Genomic DNA, 18183 nt, shown 5'->3' with positions numbered 1-18183 from the left:
TGAGATAAAAGAAGCCATAACAACACAACAGCACAGGTCAAAACATAACCATTTAAGCAAGATAGGGTTTCACCACAAGATATCCTAACATAAAAATAGTTACCATAATGTCTGTTTCCATAAAATCTTTGAGTATAACTTCGTATACTGTTGCATCAAACATATCAAGACACTATAAAATCATTCAAGAGAATGACATTATTACTGGGTATTTAGAACCAATTAACAGAAAATGAACAATGGTTTCTGTATAATCTCCTTGACCATAAAAGTTTTTACTTATATTATCATATATAATAAAATCCAATAAGATACAACCTTTTAAGCCCGATGGAGACAGAAGAATACAAGTTTGATGAGACTTCAAAACAAGATGATACTAGATCAGTACTAGCTATTATGATGTCTGGTTTTCTGCAAAATAACTGTTCCTACCATCCGATCTTCTCTGTCTCATTTCTGTTGAGCTCTTTTTCTGTCATTTGTTGTCAGTTTGTCTTCTTCATTTTGCTTTCTGCTCCATTCATTGTGGCCTCTCTGCCACTATTTCTGGAATCTTGGCATTTTCCTTTTTTAGAATATCCTGCAGTATTTTCTGTAAAGTTGAATGGGTGGTTGCAAATTCCCCAAGTTCCTCTTTATCCTGGACGCACCTTGTTTTTCCATCAATTTCTAGGAACAGTTGTTCAGGATATATCAATCTTGGCTGGAGGTTATTATCTTTCAAAGCTTGAATTATTTCCCTCACGCTCTTCATGATTTGATGGTTTATGCACTGAAGTCTGCTATAATTCTGATGGGTGTTCCCTTGTGAGTGATCTGTTTCTTGTGTTTGATGGCTTTCAATATTCTGTTCTTATATTGGATTCCTGGAATTTTGATTATTATGTGCCTGGGTGTAGCTCTGTTTGGGTTGTAGGTGGCTGGGGTTCCCGTATGCCTCATACATCTGAGTATCTTTACCATTTGCTAAATCCAGGAAATTCTCTTGGATTATTTCTGTGAATAGCTTTTGTAGTCCATTTGTTTGTGTCCCTACTTCTTTTATGTACTTAATTCTTAAGTTATAGATCCTCTTATCATCTTCTAGTCTTTGTATTGTTGCTGTTTGGTTTTTTGTTGTTGTTGTTGTTGTTGTTGTTGTTATTTTTAGGAAGTTTTTCATTTCATGCTCCCTTATTACAAATCTGCCCCCCAGTTCAGGTAATCTATCCTTAGTTTATTTTAAGCCGTTATGCCAGTTTTTGATAGAGTTTTTTGTTTCCTGGTAATCTCTTTGAACCTACTTCACATATTCTATGTTTTCTCTATTTTCTCTATCAAACAATTCTTCCCTTTTTTTCTGTTCTTCCATTCCACCATCTGTTTTTTTCATGGGTGGTGTTTAGCATTTCTCTATTATTTTACTTATATCTTGCTTCAGGTTGTTAATAACTTCATTCCTGAACTCATCTATAAGGCTCCGGAGATAGCGCTTTATGTCTATTGGTGCCATGTCTGATATTGCATGTTTCTCAGCATTGGGGGCCGAGGACCCTTTCTTGTTGCTCCCTCCTCCCATATTTTTTGTTCCTTTTATACAATTGAATATAGGAAGCCCAGGTTCTTTCTTTATCAGTTACAGTTGGGCTGGGGATCTAGCTCAGCAGCATAAGCATCTGCCCTTGTAAGCAGGCGGTCATGAGTTTGATCCCTGGTACCAATAAAAAAAAAAGGTTGTTTGAATTGTGCCACATAGATGTTTTCACCCACTGCAGTGTACTAGGGAGATAGATGCCTGGACAGCCTATGCTGGGCCCTCCCATCCAGGTCAACCTACTGAAGACTTCACTGCTAGGGTGCACCTCCCAACACTGGGACCTGGTTTGGGCTAGCCTACTGGGTCTTAGTCAGCAGCATCACGCAGGCCAGGCACTCCCCACCAATCCTACTTGAGAGGGGAATATGTGACTGAAGTCACTGCAACAACCTGTTCTGCCTAGTGTGCCCAGTCCCACTATGTGCTTTGCTGAAGCCTCCTACTCTATGGAAGCATTCCCATTCTTCTCACTCACTGCAGGTCAATGCAGGGCTCCCTGCCAGTCCTGCTTTCAACTCCATTTACTGCTTCCCACTCTGAGAGCTTTTGTGCCTCTCTCCTTGCCATGCCAATTGGGACACAGCAGCAGCTGCAGGGAATTCAAATCACATCTTCCAGTGGCACAGGGTCCAGCTTCTGTGCTGAGACCTTATCTTTTCCTGTTATATCACCGGAATTGTGTTTCCAGTTGGTTTCTCTTAGTTTAGTTCATTCCTGTGTTGGCAAAGTATATCTCCCCTTGATTAGGATTTCTCGCCCGGCACCATTCCTGGATTTTAAGTGCAGTTTCTCAGAGAGCCTCCAAAGCTGCTGCTCTCTATCTACCATGTTCTCCTGGAAGTCCAACATTTTTTCTTGATGAGTACATTCAAGTTTCTTCTGGCCAGTGTTTTAGCTCAGTAGCATAAGTGCCTTCCTGGCCAGCACAAGGTTGTGAGTTCAATCCAGTTTTTGGAGGTTGGCTTCCACACTCAGTTGGCTTCAAAGCAAGTGGGCATGGCTGGGCTGCAGTTCAATGGCGGCTGCAAACCAAATCAGTTGTTGATACCTGATACATATTTACATGGCACATATCTCTATTTCAATCCAGAGATATTGTCTGTGGTACATTATCTTATAAATTCTATTAAATTTTTGTTGAAAATTTAATTTTTTCACCATATAGACTGTTATTTGAAAGTGAATATGTTTGTATGCATTCCAACTTACTCTCCTAATTTTTTCATCTTGTGTCTTGTCTGTGTCCACTGATATCAATGTCTGATTTTCTGGCAGATATTTATGTATTTAGTTACATTAATTACTAAGTAATGCCTCTAATATTTTTAAGAGTTTCTTCTGTATTGTTCTTTGCAATCTGCACAAGTATAGAGCAATGAAATATCCTATTTCTTGTGGGGTGGTTAACATTTTTATATTGCAGCAATTTTCTCTAGTTCTCTCTGGAAACTTAGCTTCCTGAGGCTCAGGGATGGGCCTGTTATGTGCTCTGCCCTAGTCTCAGATTTCCAAAAGACTGCCATGCAGAGTGATGCCATGCACTCAGCTCACAGCTGCTCTGTTGAGCTTCCCTCTGCACTGTGTTCTCTAACGTTCTATAATTGAAGTCTATGTTCTTTTCCAGGACCAGCATTCACTGTTTTTAATATGTTTTGAGGCACTGAGTTTGAGGAACTGATTAATTCTAAATGTGCTTTCATTGACATGGATTGTGAAATCCTTAATTATTTAAGGTTTTTTTGAAATGTTATATAAATTTGTGATTTGATCTCTCATTCTAAGAGCATTCTTCATTTTTTCTGCTCTTCATTTATAATTTTATTCCAGTATTGTGTAAGAGCCTGCTTTGCATGATTTCCACTCCACTATGTTTCATTCTGTATTGCTGTGTTGAACCTGGATTACATGTGTGAATACTTCTTGGATTGCTGTGAGGACAGTGTGCTATGTTTTTCTGTGATAAACCAATCAATAGAATCCATCTATTATATTGCTTTGAATTGTTATTTTGATGAATTTATGTTTGACCTTAAAGATTGCTCTGCCTTCTTGAGCTGTCAGTCACTGATGAAGATGTATTGAAGTCTTAAATATATACTTGTAAATGATTGATTTTTCTCTTCCAATACTGTTTCTGTTTATGTAGTTGATTGCTCTTTATATGGGCCATATATTAAGGAATGATATTTGTTTCTAAATAACCGCTGACTGTACATGTGGAATATAATCAAGCTCATGTAGTGTCCGTATGTTTTGTTGAATCAATGGCATTGAGGTATGTCTTTTTGCATAGCTTACTATTTAACCTATTGTATCAGTGTGCACACAATAAACACTGCTCTCCGGATCATGAGAGTATTTGCAGATTACCTAGTTGTCTAGCTACTAATCAGCTCTGACACCTGTTTTCTCAGTCCCTTTTAATCTGACCTGTTCTCCTGATAATGTCTCCTCTTCTGATAGGCTGACTTGTTTTCCTTTTGGTGAACTTCAAATTTCACAACTGTTAGCACTGAATTTTTTACACTGATATTTGTAACTGTAGTTTGTTTAACACTATCTAATATAGAAACTGTCCAGTCATTTCATATCTCAAGACACATAAACACATACAAATCAGTTAGTACCTGTATTGCAATTTATTGTTTTAATCATTTAAAGAAAATCTTATTTCTCAAAGCTTTTGTGTATAGATTTAATGAGAACAGTGAAAGAGTCACAGGTGTATTCAGAAAGTTTCACTAAAGGATCTTAAGCAAGAAATGAAGGTAACCATGTGAAAAATACATTCAGGTCAGAAAGTATTATTGCATAATTGATGACAATTCTTTGGAAGTATTCCAAAGTTTACAATGTGCTCTTTTATGGAAATTATATTTTTAACTTATTCCCTTTAAGTTTTTAGAAACTAGCATTGAAATTGCACATAAAAATATATTGTGAGATTTTTGTGGTATTTATCAATTCAATCATTTCTCACAGTCATTCACAAGGGCTGATAAGTGAATCCAAACCAAAGTACATTCTCATTTATTCTCTTGGTCACAGTTTCTGAGTCTGTAATTTCACTTGAAAAGAATCACGTGTATTTTAAGGAATCATAGAACAAAATATTTTGTAGATGTTAGAAAGAATTCACTTGTGTGTAGATTTTCATAAACTCCATAGAAAAGGATTTTGTGGAATTTAAGAATAAATCTAATTATTTTTTCTTCCACACTTGAATATTGTTTGGTTATTTTCACAAATGTGATTTAGATTTTCTTTTCTATTCATTATTTCTGCATAAACAAAACATAAATTTTGTTTATTTTTAGATTTGTGTTCATTGATCTTAACTCTATGTAAAATCTTTGTATTGTGTTCCCAATAAATGTTTTCTTGTTTAATTCCAATTTTCATAGATTTCAACTTCTAATTTTCATGGCTGCTTGATTTTCTTCAGAAGAGTTTTGCACTAACTATTTTTCAGTATAAATTTCACAGTAATTCATGCTTCTCTTTCCCATTTCAATTGTTCGCCAATGCACATAGGCAAGGATCGTGTGCAGGCCAGATTTCTATTGACATACCTGTTTCTTTCTGAATGTAAATGAAACATATTGTGCTTTCTTGCTTAGAAGCACAATGCCAGCTGAGTTGTGACATAATATTCCATGTGAATGAATTGAAGGTTGTTTTCCTTTCCTGAGATCCATTTGTCCACTGATATGAATGTTGAATGTCAAATGTTTTCCTGTTTATTATGCAAAAAGTTTCCTTGCCCACAGATATTCAATGTTTGCAGGTTTTTTTTTTCTCTAACATACATGTACAGTTGTTGTTACTAATCAAAGGTGCACTTGAATTCTCTTTTTGGTACTGGAAATTGTATTCAGGCCCTTGCAAATGTCATATAGGTGCTTGTACCATTGAGATATATCCTGGGTGCAAAGTTGTGATTTGTCAATGACTGTGAATTAATTTTAATTTTCATTTGGTACAGGGTTTAATGAATGGCCTCACTTTGTAGTCTGAACTGTCCTTGTTACATAGCCCAGGGTGGACACTGTATGCATGGCAAGCATGAAATTTCTGGTAATCCTCTTACATCATGATTTCAAGTTCTGAGAGTACAAGCATATACTACTCCACTGTACTGAACTCTTCCTTCTGTATTTAGTGACCAGTTACTTTGCTATTCCGCAATTTTCACTCTAGTTCAAGCATTTCATATATGGTTTTTTCCCCACATTATCTTCCTTTGCACCCTAGTGGAATTTCCAGTATATAAGTACAAGGAGATAATTTAGTATCCCTGAGCTATAGATTTATAACTACATTTTCCCTTATTTTCTTGTATATAGAATGGTCAAATAAAACCTTTCTGTCATTAAATTTTAATCTCTCAGAAATCTCTTTTCATATTCAAATAAATATTTATCTATAAATCTAGATTCAAACCATGATGCTGTTGATAAGAAAGACAAACTCCGTGTTATAAATAACCAATATTTTGTGAATGGTGGTTTGCATGCTAACTCTTTGAGCTCTGCTTTAAAGTAACTGAAAAACTACACTATTGGTGGCCCTGCGAGACAAACCATGGTACAGTTCTGTGATTGCTTTAGCAGCGTGTCATAGTCTAGCATCAGTGTTACTGGGTGACTATATTTGAATGTACTTGAGTTTTGATGACCATGACATGCAGTTAATACTTGAAAGAATGAATTTCAGTTAGACTACTTATTACAGGAACTGAGGTATATCAGGTTATGTATGCCTGAACTTCAGGACCCTTGTCATTATTTAGGAGACAGTGACCTTTGAGGATGTAGCTGTGAAGTTCACTCCAGAAGAGTGGGATTTGCTGACTCCATCCCAAAAGAAGCTCTACAGAGGAGTGATGTGGGAAACATATATGAATATTACTGCAACAGGTAAGGATGATACGTTTGTTTATACTAACAGCATTAATTATTGCTCATTGATACAGTTTAATATATTTGATAATAATAACATTTGCTTGTATATCTCAAGTCTGATTATACTATACTATGAGTATAAATCAAATCAGAGATGTTTTAATGTACAGTTATAGTAAGTGTATTTTATTTCTATGTCCATATTACAGGAAAAATATGGAATAATCAGCAAATTAAAGAAGAGGACAAAAATTGCTCAAGTAATATAAGGTGACTGAAACACATAAGAGAAAGAGAACATTACTTAATTGTCAGTGTGTGAGCATAAATATTAAAACAAAGGAACCTGAAGAAATGAGATCATGTTATACCTTATTTAACCTCAAAAAATACCAAGAGATATACTTGATTTTATTTTGTATTATCTGGGAATCCATAGAAACATATTGAAATATAAGAATCAGAGGTAATTCTAATACATGTAGTAAATAACACTATCTAATGTATCAGTTTAAAAATTGCCTTCATGATCAACATCATAGAAATGTATGATAATAAATTTAAATATTGTATTTTGATATGTAGGAAATGAACAAATTGTGAAAGTTGATAAAAACCCACCTTCACAATACCATTTATATATACATGTGAATACTGAGACTTTCATGATCTAGAATTATATTCACATAGCATCAGCTTTCAAAATGAAAATGAATTCTACTATTACAATAAGTATTATGAAAATATCCCATAAAATATTGAGCTGTTAAGGTTTAAAATTCCTCATACATTGTTGATGGATAAATAAAATACAAACATGGTAAAAACTATTCAGTGGTCTGAAAATTAAAACAACATGTTTCATATTGTTTCACATGTACATCCACAATGATATCCTTTTTTAAATCTTTTGAGCCATGATTTTATACTGTAGTTCAGGTTGACTTTGAACTTACTGTGAAGCCCATAATTGCCTTAAACTCAGAGCAATCCTCCTGCCTCTATCTCCTGACTGTTGAGTGGGTCATTACTGTGTCATTATGTGTAATGATTCTCTCAGTATATTGTCAAATACATTAAAATCATCAAATGTTAGTGAACCATGAGTGTGTTGTTTGTTAAAGCACATGAAAAGGCATTTACAATATCTAATACAAGAATCAACTCACAGTAGCTAAGCATTGAGAAGAGCCCAGATGCCCATCACTGCATGCCAAGGTAAAGAAAATTTGGAGTCAGCTCAACATTGTGGTGCATTTCTGCAATACCCAAGCAGCTGGGGAAGCTGAATCTGCAGGATGATAAGTTGAAGTTCAGCTTGGACAAGTTGATGGCCAATAAAAATCTCTCTCAACAAAACAAATAATAGGTCAGCAAATGTAGTTCATTCTATGACCTGTTTTTAACTCCACGTTGAAAAAAAAGCTATCTGGGGAACCATGATATCATTTCCCAAGAAACAAGAAGTATTGAACCTTAAGTGAAATAATTCAGACATAGAAATGGAAATATTACAGGTTTTCTTCTCTCTCTCTCTCTCTCTCTCTCTCTCTCTCTCTCTCTCTGTCTCTCTCTCTCTCTCTCTCTCTCTCTCTCTCTCTCTCTCTCGGTACTGAGGAATGAACTCACAATATCATGCTTGCCAGGCTGGTGCTTATGCTGCTGAGCTAAATCCCTAGCCACAACTCAGATTTTTTCTTAAATGAGAAATTAAAAACTTATTTGAGAAGTGAAAGTAAAGAAAGAGAATATATGACCAGAAATCCTTATGTTCTGTAGATGAGAAAGATGATCAGGCTAAATAGACAAAGGGGAGTTAAGACACAAAGAGCTACAAAAAATGATCAATGTTTGCTATTCATTTGTACCAGTCTCCTAAAATGATATTAAGTATTAGAATCACATAACAATTTAAAATTGCCTAAATGGAGTAGAGGATTTATCTTGGGGCATAAGTGCCTGCCTTGCAAGCATGCAGTTGTGAGTTCAATCCCTGGTACAAAAAAAAAAAAAAAAAAAAGTAACAATTTTTAGAATGGATAGTATTTTGAAAGCAGTCCTGCAGTGCAGTGAGTCAGTTAACCATCAGAATTACTTAGCAGGAATCAAACTAAATTTGTCATCATAAAAAATATTGCTAATGTGGAGCCTTTTCCATTGTGATTGATATCTTTTTTATTTCTGCACAGATGTGATGAAGACAATTATTTGAGAATTGAAGAGCAGCCATATAAATGTAATGAAGATGTAGAGACCTGCAGTGATTTCCAGTCCTTTCAGAAGCATGAAATGAGGAACACTGTAGAGAGACCCTGTGAATACGGGCAAAATGAGGAGGAGAGATCTGATCTTAGTGAAAAAAATCACTCTGGGCAGAAAATTTTTGTAGGTAACAAAAGTGTGAAAGCCCACACAACACCTAACAGTGTTCAAACCCCCAAGACAAACCGCAATTTGGGAAACTCCTATGTACAAAAACACTATGAGAATAATTCTATTTCTTCATCCAATATTGAAAAACCTGTTAGAAAATATGGTAGAGAGAAATATCATATAATTGAAAAATGTGCAAAAGCATTATCTCACAGTAATTTCTTTAAAAAACATAAGAAACTTCACACTGGAAAGCAACCATTTGAATGCAAGCAATGTGGGACAGCATTCAGTAAACTCAGTGGCTGTCAAAGTAATAAAAACATTCACACTGGGGAGAAATCCTTTGTATGCAACAAATGTAGGAAAGCATTCAGTACAGCCTCTGCTTTTAAAGTACATGATAGAATTCACACTGGGGAGAAATCCTTTGTATGTAAGCAATGTGGGAAATCTTTCAATCAAAAGTCTAACCTTCTTAGACATGAAAGAATTCACACAGGGGATAAACCCTATGTATGCAACAAATGCGGGAAAGAATTCAGTACATCCTCTGCTTGTAAAGCACATGATAGAATTCACGCTGGGGAGAAACCATTTGCCTGTAAACAATGTGGGAAATCTTTCTGTCAAAGAAGTAACCTTATTAAACATGAAAGAATTCACACTGGGGAGAAACCCTTTGCATGCAACAAATGTGGGAAATCTTTCAATCAAAAGCCTAGACTTCTTGTACATGAAAGAGTTCACACTGGGGAGAAACCCTTTGCATGCAACAAATGTGGGAAAGCATTCAGTACAGCCTATGCTTGTAAAGCACATGATAGAATTCACACTGGGGAGAAACCCTTTGCATGTAAACAATGCGGGAAATCTTTCAGTCAAAACAGTGACCTTATTAAACATGAAAGAATTCACACTGGGGAGAAACCCTTTGCATGCAACAAATGCGGGAAAGCATTCAGTACATTCTCTGCTTGTAAAGCACATGATAGAATTCACACTGGGGAGAAACCCTTTGCATGTAAACAATGCGGGAAATTTTTCAGTCAAAACAGTGACCTCATTAAACATGAAAGAATTCACACTGGGGAGAAACCCTTTGTATGTAAGCATTGTGGGAAATCTTTCAATAAAAAGACTAACTTTATTAGACATGAAAGAATTCACACAGGTGATAAACCCTATGTATGCAACAAATGTGGGAAAGCATTCAGTACAGCCTATGCTTGTAAAGCACATGATAGAATTCACACTGGGGAGAAACCCTTTGCATGTAAACAATGCGGGAAATCTTTCAATCAAAACAGTGACCTTATTAAACATGAAAGAATTCACACTGGGGTGAAACCCTTTGCATGCAACAAATGTGGGAAAGCATTCAGTACAGCCTATGCTTGTAAAGCACATGATAGAATTCACACTGGGGAGAAACCCTTTGCATGTAAACAATGCGGGAAATCTTTCAGTCAAAACAGTGACCTTATTAAACATGAAAGAATTCACACTGGGGAGAAACCCTTTGCATGTAACAAATGTGGGAAAGCATTCAGTACATCCTCTGCTTGTAAATCACATTATAGAATACACACTGGGGAGAAACCCTTTGTATGTAAGCAATGTGGGAAATCTTTCTGTCAAAGCAGTCACCTTATTACTCATGAAAGAACTCACACCCTATAGAACATCTTTGGTACAACCAATATATCAAAACATTCAGTGTACAGAAGTGCTGAAAATGAACCCTTTCCATTGATATAAGTAATTTGTGATGTATTTTAGCTATAATTGTAGCTTTTTTGTATAGAAAAAAATTCACTCTATAAAAATATCTCTATGTATATGAGAAATGAGTATATGGATTTGTTTATACATTCTCACTTTATAACATCAAATATATCACACTGGGAAAAAATCCTGTGAACATAAGGAATATAGAAAGACTTTCCATACCATTGAGGTTGTCACTACACTTAAGAACTCCCTCAGTGTAGTAATTCTATGCAATTGAACAATGGTAGATCATATGTAGCACACAAAAATGCCATAGGGAAATTTTGCATACAAGGAAGATATCATATATATGTAGGCAGTGTGACAAAGATTTGCTGCAGTGCTTCCCTTTTGAAAACATAAGATTCCTCTCACAATGGGGAGTAACTGCATGTAAGGAAGATTTGGTAAAAGTTCAGCTGATAGCTGCTAACCTTCTGAGTGATGTCATACTATGTCCCAAGATTATGTATGCAATGTGGGAAAGTATTCAGTATACAGGTTTATTGTCAAAAGTGTGAAAGTAATCTGAGTTAAGTGAAATCGTACATATGTAAGGGACTATTTTGAAAATAATTTCAAAATTAGTCATGTAGAGGAGACCTGCCAAAATATTATAAAATAATTTCTGTCAATATATGCTCATACATTTTTGAAGACAACGTGAAACAGAATTATCCTAAAATATTTTTGTCTTTTTTAATAAATATTTTATCTGTATGTAGTCTTAATAAAAATGTTGCACTTTTTAATGAAAATTTAAGTATGCTATATCATTTTTTCCATGTTTTGATCCACCAATGTCTTCTTTTGATGGATGACACCTAATTGTCTCATGACAGTTTTTCCCATCAGAATCTGTAACTCTTGTATCAGTTTACCAAGAAGTGTCTATACATTCCTATTCAAAATTGTGCTTGTGTTCATGGCCTGTATCCATGTAGCCATCCTAATGTTAAGATATACCATCACAAATGAAAAGACAGACACATTCACTGTCAGAAACAAGAATGAAATTAAATTAGGGAAAAATCTTATCATGCAAGACATTTAGAAACATGTTCAGTATACAATATAAAAAACATGATAGAAATCTCAGTAGGGAGAAAGACTATGTAGGTGCATAATGTGGAAAATCTCTCAATCAATATTGTAATCTCATCCATAAAATAATTCACACTCGAGAGAAAACTTATATAAGTCATAATTTAAAAGCTCTGCTGATAATCCACATTTTCTAGAACTAGAAGATCCCACACAGAGAAAAAACTTAAGTATGTAAGCTGTGTGGGAAATCTATCAGCCAAGCCCATAGCTTGTAAATATATCAAAGATTCCACAATGGGAAGAAACCCTATGTAGGTAAGCAACTTGGGAAAACATTCCGTTCGTTTTGTACCTGATGAACACATGAAAGAACTCACAATGGGGAAAATCTGTATGCATGTAAGCAATGCAGGAAATTTACACACCACCAGTGATTATAATGACATGAAAGAGTTCATATAAGGAAGTAACCCTATGCATTCCAACAATGGAGAAAAGCATTCAGTGCACAATAATGCCATCAAATAATGAAATAATGCAAACAGGGAAACATTACAGGTAAGTAGTTAATGTGAGAAGGATTTCTTGCAAATTTTTCATTGTATAAATGCTAAATTTCTCACACACTGTGTTATAGCTGTGAAAAATGTATTGAGTAAAATTTTCCATTGACAGAGATGCTTACCTCCAACATTATGCCTCTGTATGCTGTCTGAGAAAGCACTCAGTATTCCTGCGTATGGTCAAATACATGAAAGTCAGCACTATGATAAAAATTTGACATATGTAAGTGACTATTTTGAAAATACTTTGCAAATTACTCTTGTAGTCAAGATCTGTAGAAATACCAAAAAAATTGATGTGAATATATTTTTATAGAATTTCCAGCGATCACACTTGATGATGGAGATAATCCAAAGCACATTTATTTTATGCTTCAGTATCACATGTAACTAGCTAAACTATTTGTAGGCTTACTATTGAAAATATAGTTTTTAAAGATAATTCAAGGATTCTGAAGAATTTCCCCCACATTTTTGATCCACCAACATCTGCATAGATGACACCTATTTTTGCACTCTTTTCCAGTTGGATGTGTATCAATTATTTCTTGTAGAAGGATGTTCACAAACACATTAGCAGTGTCCTTCACAACAGCTCATGACATGCAACTATGTATGTATGTTTATGATAAGATAATCACAAATACAAAAGAAAATTTAAAATATGTATAAATGCATTAGGGCCTATTTTTAGTTCACAGTGTAAGTGTTCATCTTTGGAAGGCATCAGTGGGTTTAATAGGTGTGAGTTCATTATTGTTGCCTTAACATGACCAATTTATGTTTTTTCTCTTTCTTGATCATCTCTATTTTGAAGGAAGTATGCTCCTACTGCCTATTACACATCATGTACTTTTCTACAAATGTAAGCACCATCCTTCTAAGATTAAGGCAGTCATTTATAAATAGTAATATCCTGAGTATGCAAGTGAATCATGATTTCACATAAGTTCCTAGGGTTCAAAGAAAATGCATGGAATATGATTGCCAGAATAGCACTAGTGAGTGATGGAAGTGATGTTTAAATCATGACACCAGAAAGAAAGAATCACCAGTGTGCAATAAATAAGGTAACAACTACAACTGCATGAATTCAATGCATGAAAGTTGTACCATTAGTTTTGTTTTGTGTGAAACAAACTTGCTATGAAGTTCAGGCTGATTTTGGGCTCACTTTGTAGGCCAGGCTGATCATGAGCTCACTTTGTAGTTCAGGCTAACCTTGGGCTCCATTTGTAGTCCAGGCTGATCTTGAACATCCAGCAATCCTCTTGTGTTAGCCTTCCAAGTCCTGAGATTACAAGCATACACCTTCATGCCCAGGTTGTAGCATTATATTTCTAGCAATAAATTTCATGCACGATAATAATACACCACTTTTGCTGCTCTCTGTACAGTCTTTGGGGACATGGCACTGCTAAACTCTCGTAGTACCCATTTAGGCACATGATCCACAGTGGCATTTCAGCAGCATCTTACGATATTAAAATAAAACTCAGAAATAAATGTTGAGAAAGTCTAAGTCATGTTTCGTTCTCAGTAACATAAATAAATCTGATGTCACATGGAGTCATCATTTATCTCATGTTGCATAATTTGATAGCCATCACGTGATGTCACAAACTGACAAGAAGGTTAAGTGCAAGGCAGTATGAGATATGAAGAGAAAGAGAACACATTCACAAGATTCTGATTATACTGTGGTTATTATGCTAATTACTGTGTTTAGTACGATTTAGTTATTTACTTGTGTACATTTTTCAATATATTCTAAAATTTTAAGTATATATAAAATGTTATTTGTGTAAGTTTCCATGTGTGAAAAATATTACTCACCAATATTTTAATATACATTGAAGCATTTGGGATTTCTGCACACTTGATCTTGATATAGAATATTGCTGATGAATTACTACAATGTAGTTCATAATTATATTTTGTAATTTTAATGTTTTATTATTTTTTTAATAAAATGTTTCAGACATAGGAAAGTTGGTGATTTCATTTGATTTAAGCCATCTGGGAACCTGAGGCAAGAGGTTTTCAACTTTGCAATTTAAAGCCAGGCTTGGTAACTTGGAAACATAGTGAAAACATGTCTGCAAATGAAAAATATTGCTGAAGAGATAGGCCTGCATAAATGTCCTGCATTCCAACATCTGTAATGAAAAGTTAAAATAGGCCTTGTTTTATCATAAGGCAGTAAAATGATTGGCCTCATCTCACACTCTAGTATATCCGGCCTGTTCTCACCCCCCCCTGCCCAGTTTAGGAGTCATTTCCAGACTATATAATCTGAATTCACTGGAGTACAGTTTCCACCTTACTTACTGCATGTAGGAGTAAACTTGCAAAAAATAGTCAATACCTGCTCTGTATATACAAGAGAAACCTCATTTTGAGTGTACTAATGCCCTTGTGGAGCACTGCAGTAGCCCATATGTAATCCAGGAAAGGCACCTGTCAACTTGCTCATCAGTATAGGTTTTGGATCACTTTCTCTGTCCTTTCAGTCTCAAATATTTGGTCTTTCATCACCAGCTATTGGGTGATGAAGGAAGGCTGTGTGCATTGTCAACTGAAAAGAGGACAAGGGAGATGAGGGCAATTCATTATACGGAGTCTTCCTTTATATCTTTGCTACCATGTTTTGGACCCATAGTCACCGGTTGACAAAAACCCTAGTATTGGAACCTGGTTGCTGGAGGATTTCCTCAGAGAGCAGGAATCAAATACACAAGGAAACAACATAGAGGCTAGAAATGCAAGTGTGGGATAAGGTGTTCTGAGATGGAGACAGACTAGATTATATCTGATGAAGTTGGAGTCTCCTTATAAATATGTGAAGTCTGTGACCTGACCTGTGAACTGGCTTCCACCTGATTCCTTCAGATGTGTGCCATGGTGCTTGCCTGGCAGTTGTAACCTCAGAACCCTGTCTTGTTCCAGTTGCAATATCATTTTCATGGAAAATGGCACCCATTTAGAAAATTCTCCTGCAGGTCCGTGTCTTGACAATCTTTATATTGACTTCATTGTTGCATGTGTAGTCTACAGGCCCATCTGCTATTTCTATATAGAAAAGTATTTTTTCCCTCAATCCTCATTCTTCTTTTGATTCAGATAGTCGTGATTACTCTGCATTTACTGAATGTTTTGGAAGCAAAGTGTGAAGTCATGATCTGAATACAGAAAGAAGCATTTCTAAGGTAGGAATTAAATTTCAAGTTTCCAGAACATCTGCACATGGACATACATAATACACATGACTGGGTTTCCAGAAAAAAAGAAGGCTGTTTCCATCTCTTAAATAGTCTGTGCCATGGAGTGCTTTTAACCTTGTTTAACAAATGTGAATACTGACTGAAGTAGAACATGATTCCGTGGACATGACATGAAAATTTAGAGATACATTGAATATGTTCTGTACCAGCGTCTCAATCATAGGCAAAAATAAGTATGAAATTGAAACACAATTGTGTAGGACATAGTGGATGATGGAGCATGGCAATATCAACTCCTGGACCAAGGAAGGTCTTCCTGAGTTCAGCCTGTCTCAGGGTTTGAAATAAAACCTGTGTCTTGACCTGACCCAGGATGAGTGGAGATCAAAATCCATAGAACTGATGATCCAAAGGAACTTAGTGAGCAATCTGTTGAAATTAATCCTACAAATATTTTATTTAAAATGCTGAATTCCAACAGTGAAATTTTGGTAAGAAATAACTGGCTGTAGTGAATCTGGACATATGTGTCTGTGAGTCTGTGTGTGTGTGTGTGTGTGTGTGTGTGTGTGTGTGTGTGTTCATCAAATTCTAATGGATAAAGATTTCTTTTTCACTAGCCTGTTTCTCTTAACCAAAAATTACTGGATTATCTTTGCTATATACATCGCTGAATGAAAACATTAAGGTAGTTAATAAATCTTTCCATATATATAGAATCTGAAAATGATTTTATAAGTTCATGCAAATTGCACAGAATAATGGATTACATTTTGATTGACTGCAACTTGCATATAGTATACATTGATTTTTATGGGAGCTACATTATTATTATTATTATTATTATTATTATTTATTTTTACAATTGAGATATTCCTAATATTCACATTCATCACAGGTAAATTGTACCTGTACATTATATATTATGATTCTTCTTTGTGTCATTCTGTTTTGGTCTCTACAATCCCTCCTTATTTTCAATGATTTTTTCTGTTTTTCCATTCTTCTCGTTCTTTTCTTTTATACTCCCCTTGGATAATTCCTCATTGTTTTTGAACAGCTGCTTACTCTTTCATTATTTTACATTTGCTTTGTATTTACACTTTCAAATCTTCACACCAGTGAGATCATGCAGTATTTACACAAGTTTTAAAAATTTATGTCACTGAAGGAGATTGTGAAAGTGCATCATTTTACCTACTACTGTGTTAAGTATATCATTAATGGCTGGATATTTCATCACTGTATAAAACATCATGCCTTCTTTATATCTTTATCTGTTGATGGGCATTTTGAGGTGTTCCCAAGATTTTAGCATTACAAAATGTTTTCTTATAAATATGGGTTCACACACATCACTCTGGTAAATTGTATTAAATTATTTTGGGAAGATATTAAGTGAGAGAGCAGTTGTAACACAGGAGCCCTGTAATACTAGATTCTTTAGGAATGTCTGCATTGATTTCCAGAGGTGTGTATCTGTTTACACTTCTATAAACAGTGAAGAAGAGTTCCTTTCCCAAATTCTTCTTAGTAATTTTTCTTGCTTGTTTTCTTGATTATTTCCCTTTTTCTGTAGTGAGATGCAATCTTAGAGTTGTTTTAATTTACATTTCTCAAAGGACAAATATATGGAACTTTTCCCCATATATTAATTTGCTATTTGTACTTCATCATCTGAGAAGAGTGCATTCAACTCATACCCATTTGAGAACTCCGAGTGAGAGTTTTCAGTTTTGGGCCACTTACACTGATGTTTGCTGTTGGTGTCACGGCTGGATTATCAGATTAAGATTAAAAAGCATCTTGTCCAGTTTGTAAGAAAATTATCATAATGTGTGTTCTTTGTGAAATTATTTTTGTGCACCTATTGAGATGAATGTGTGATCTTTTTCTAACTTTCCATTGATATATATTACATAAAATATACTGTGATTATATTGATTTTGCCATTGCCCCTCATTTACACTCCCTTCTTCCCTGGTGTTCAGTTTCATCTCCAATTGTCTTGTTGCTGCACTTCGTCTTAGAAGAACTACACATGTCATACCCTTGGAAGGTATGGAGGTTCACTGAGTCCTTTCTCAGAAGGAGAGTTTTGATAATATGTAAATAGAAGGTACAGAAAGTGTTAATCAGAGTAATTTTATTTACACACTGAAGAGTTGGTGGTGGACCATCAATACTGTGAGCTGCACTGTAGTTTGAAACTGGGGAACATTATGTATTTTAGGTAATGGGAATCTGAAATTTGATCACTTACAGTCTTCTTCATTTGGCTTGCCCTTGTATAGTAAATAATGAATTCAATGAAGAAAATCTATTCCATATGTAAGCAGTGATCTCTTTACACATGAAAAGTCCATTTGCTGCTAAAAAAATGGAAGGCTAAATAAACACTGCAAGAAACTTTGGCCAGTTGAGAAACTCCTGGAACCTGGTAGATGTATATACATAGGTCTTTGTGCAGCACTGACTGCATTATGAGTTCGGTGAGCTGAGGGCATGCAAGGTGATTTTCAGCAAGAGCTTTGGAACATTATTGTCAGTGGAGTTTCTCAACTGGCCCAAGTTTCTTCTTCTCACTCTTCTCATTCAGGTACCACCCAACACTTTGCACAACAAGAACATTTTTAATTTCAGCACCAGAGGTGATTTGCAGTGTTCTCATGCTCAGAGAAAGCTTTGAAACATCTCTCCCATTTGTTAGGACCCAGCCC

The 18183-nt window shown here is 35.3% G+C and overlaps 1 protein-coding gene across 1 annotated transcript; it reads left to right on the top strand.

Annotated features, from left to right (window-relative positions):
- Nucleotides 1-8676: 8676 nt before the first annotated feature.
- On the top strand, nt 8677-11279 carry LOC134476764 (zinc finger protein 260-like). Its single transcript, XM_063252431.1, has one exon. It carries the CDS (start codon nt 8773-8775, stop codon nt 10537-10539), a length of 1767 nt encoding a protein of 588 aa, XP_063108501.1. The 5' UTR covers nt 8677-8772; the 3' UTR covers nt 10540-11279.
- Nucleotides 11280-18183: the final 6904 nt, after the last annotated feature.

This window comes from Cavia porcellus, unplaced genomic scaffold (genome assembly GCF_034190915.1).
Source record: "Cavia porcellus strain 051 isolate PalLab524CR breed Dunkin Hartley unplaced genomic scaffold, mCavPor4.1 scaffold_7, whole genome shotgun sequence".
Classification (NCBI taxonomy): domain Eukaryota; kingdom Metazoa; phylum Chordata; class Mammalia; order Rodentia; family Caviidae; genus Cavia; species Cavia porcellus.
Note: the sequence above shows the minus strand (reverse complement) of the source record. Positions and strands in the feature narration are given on the sequence as shown.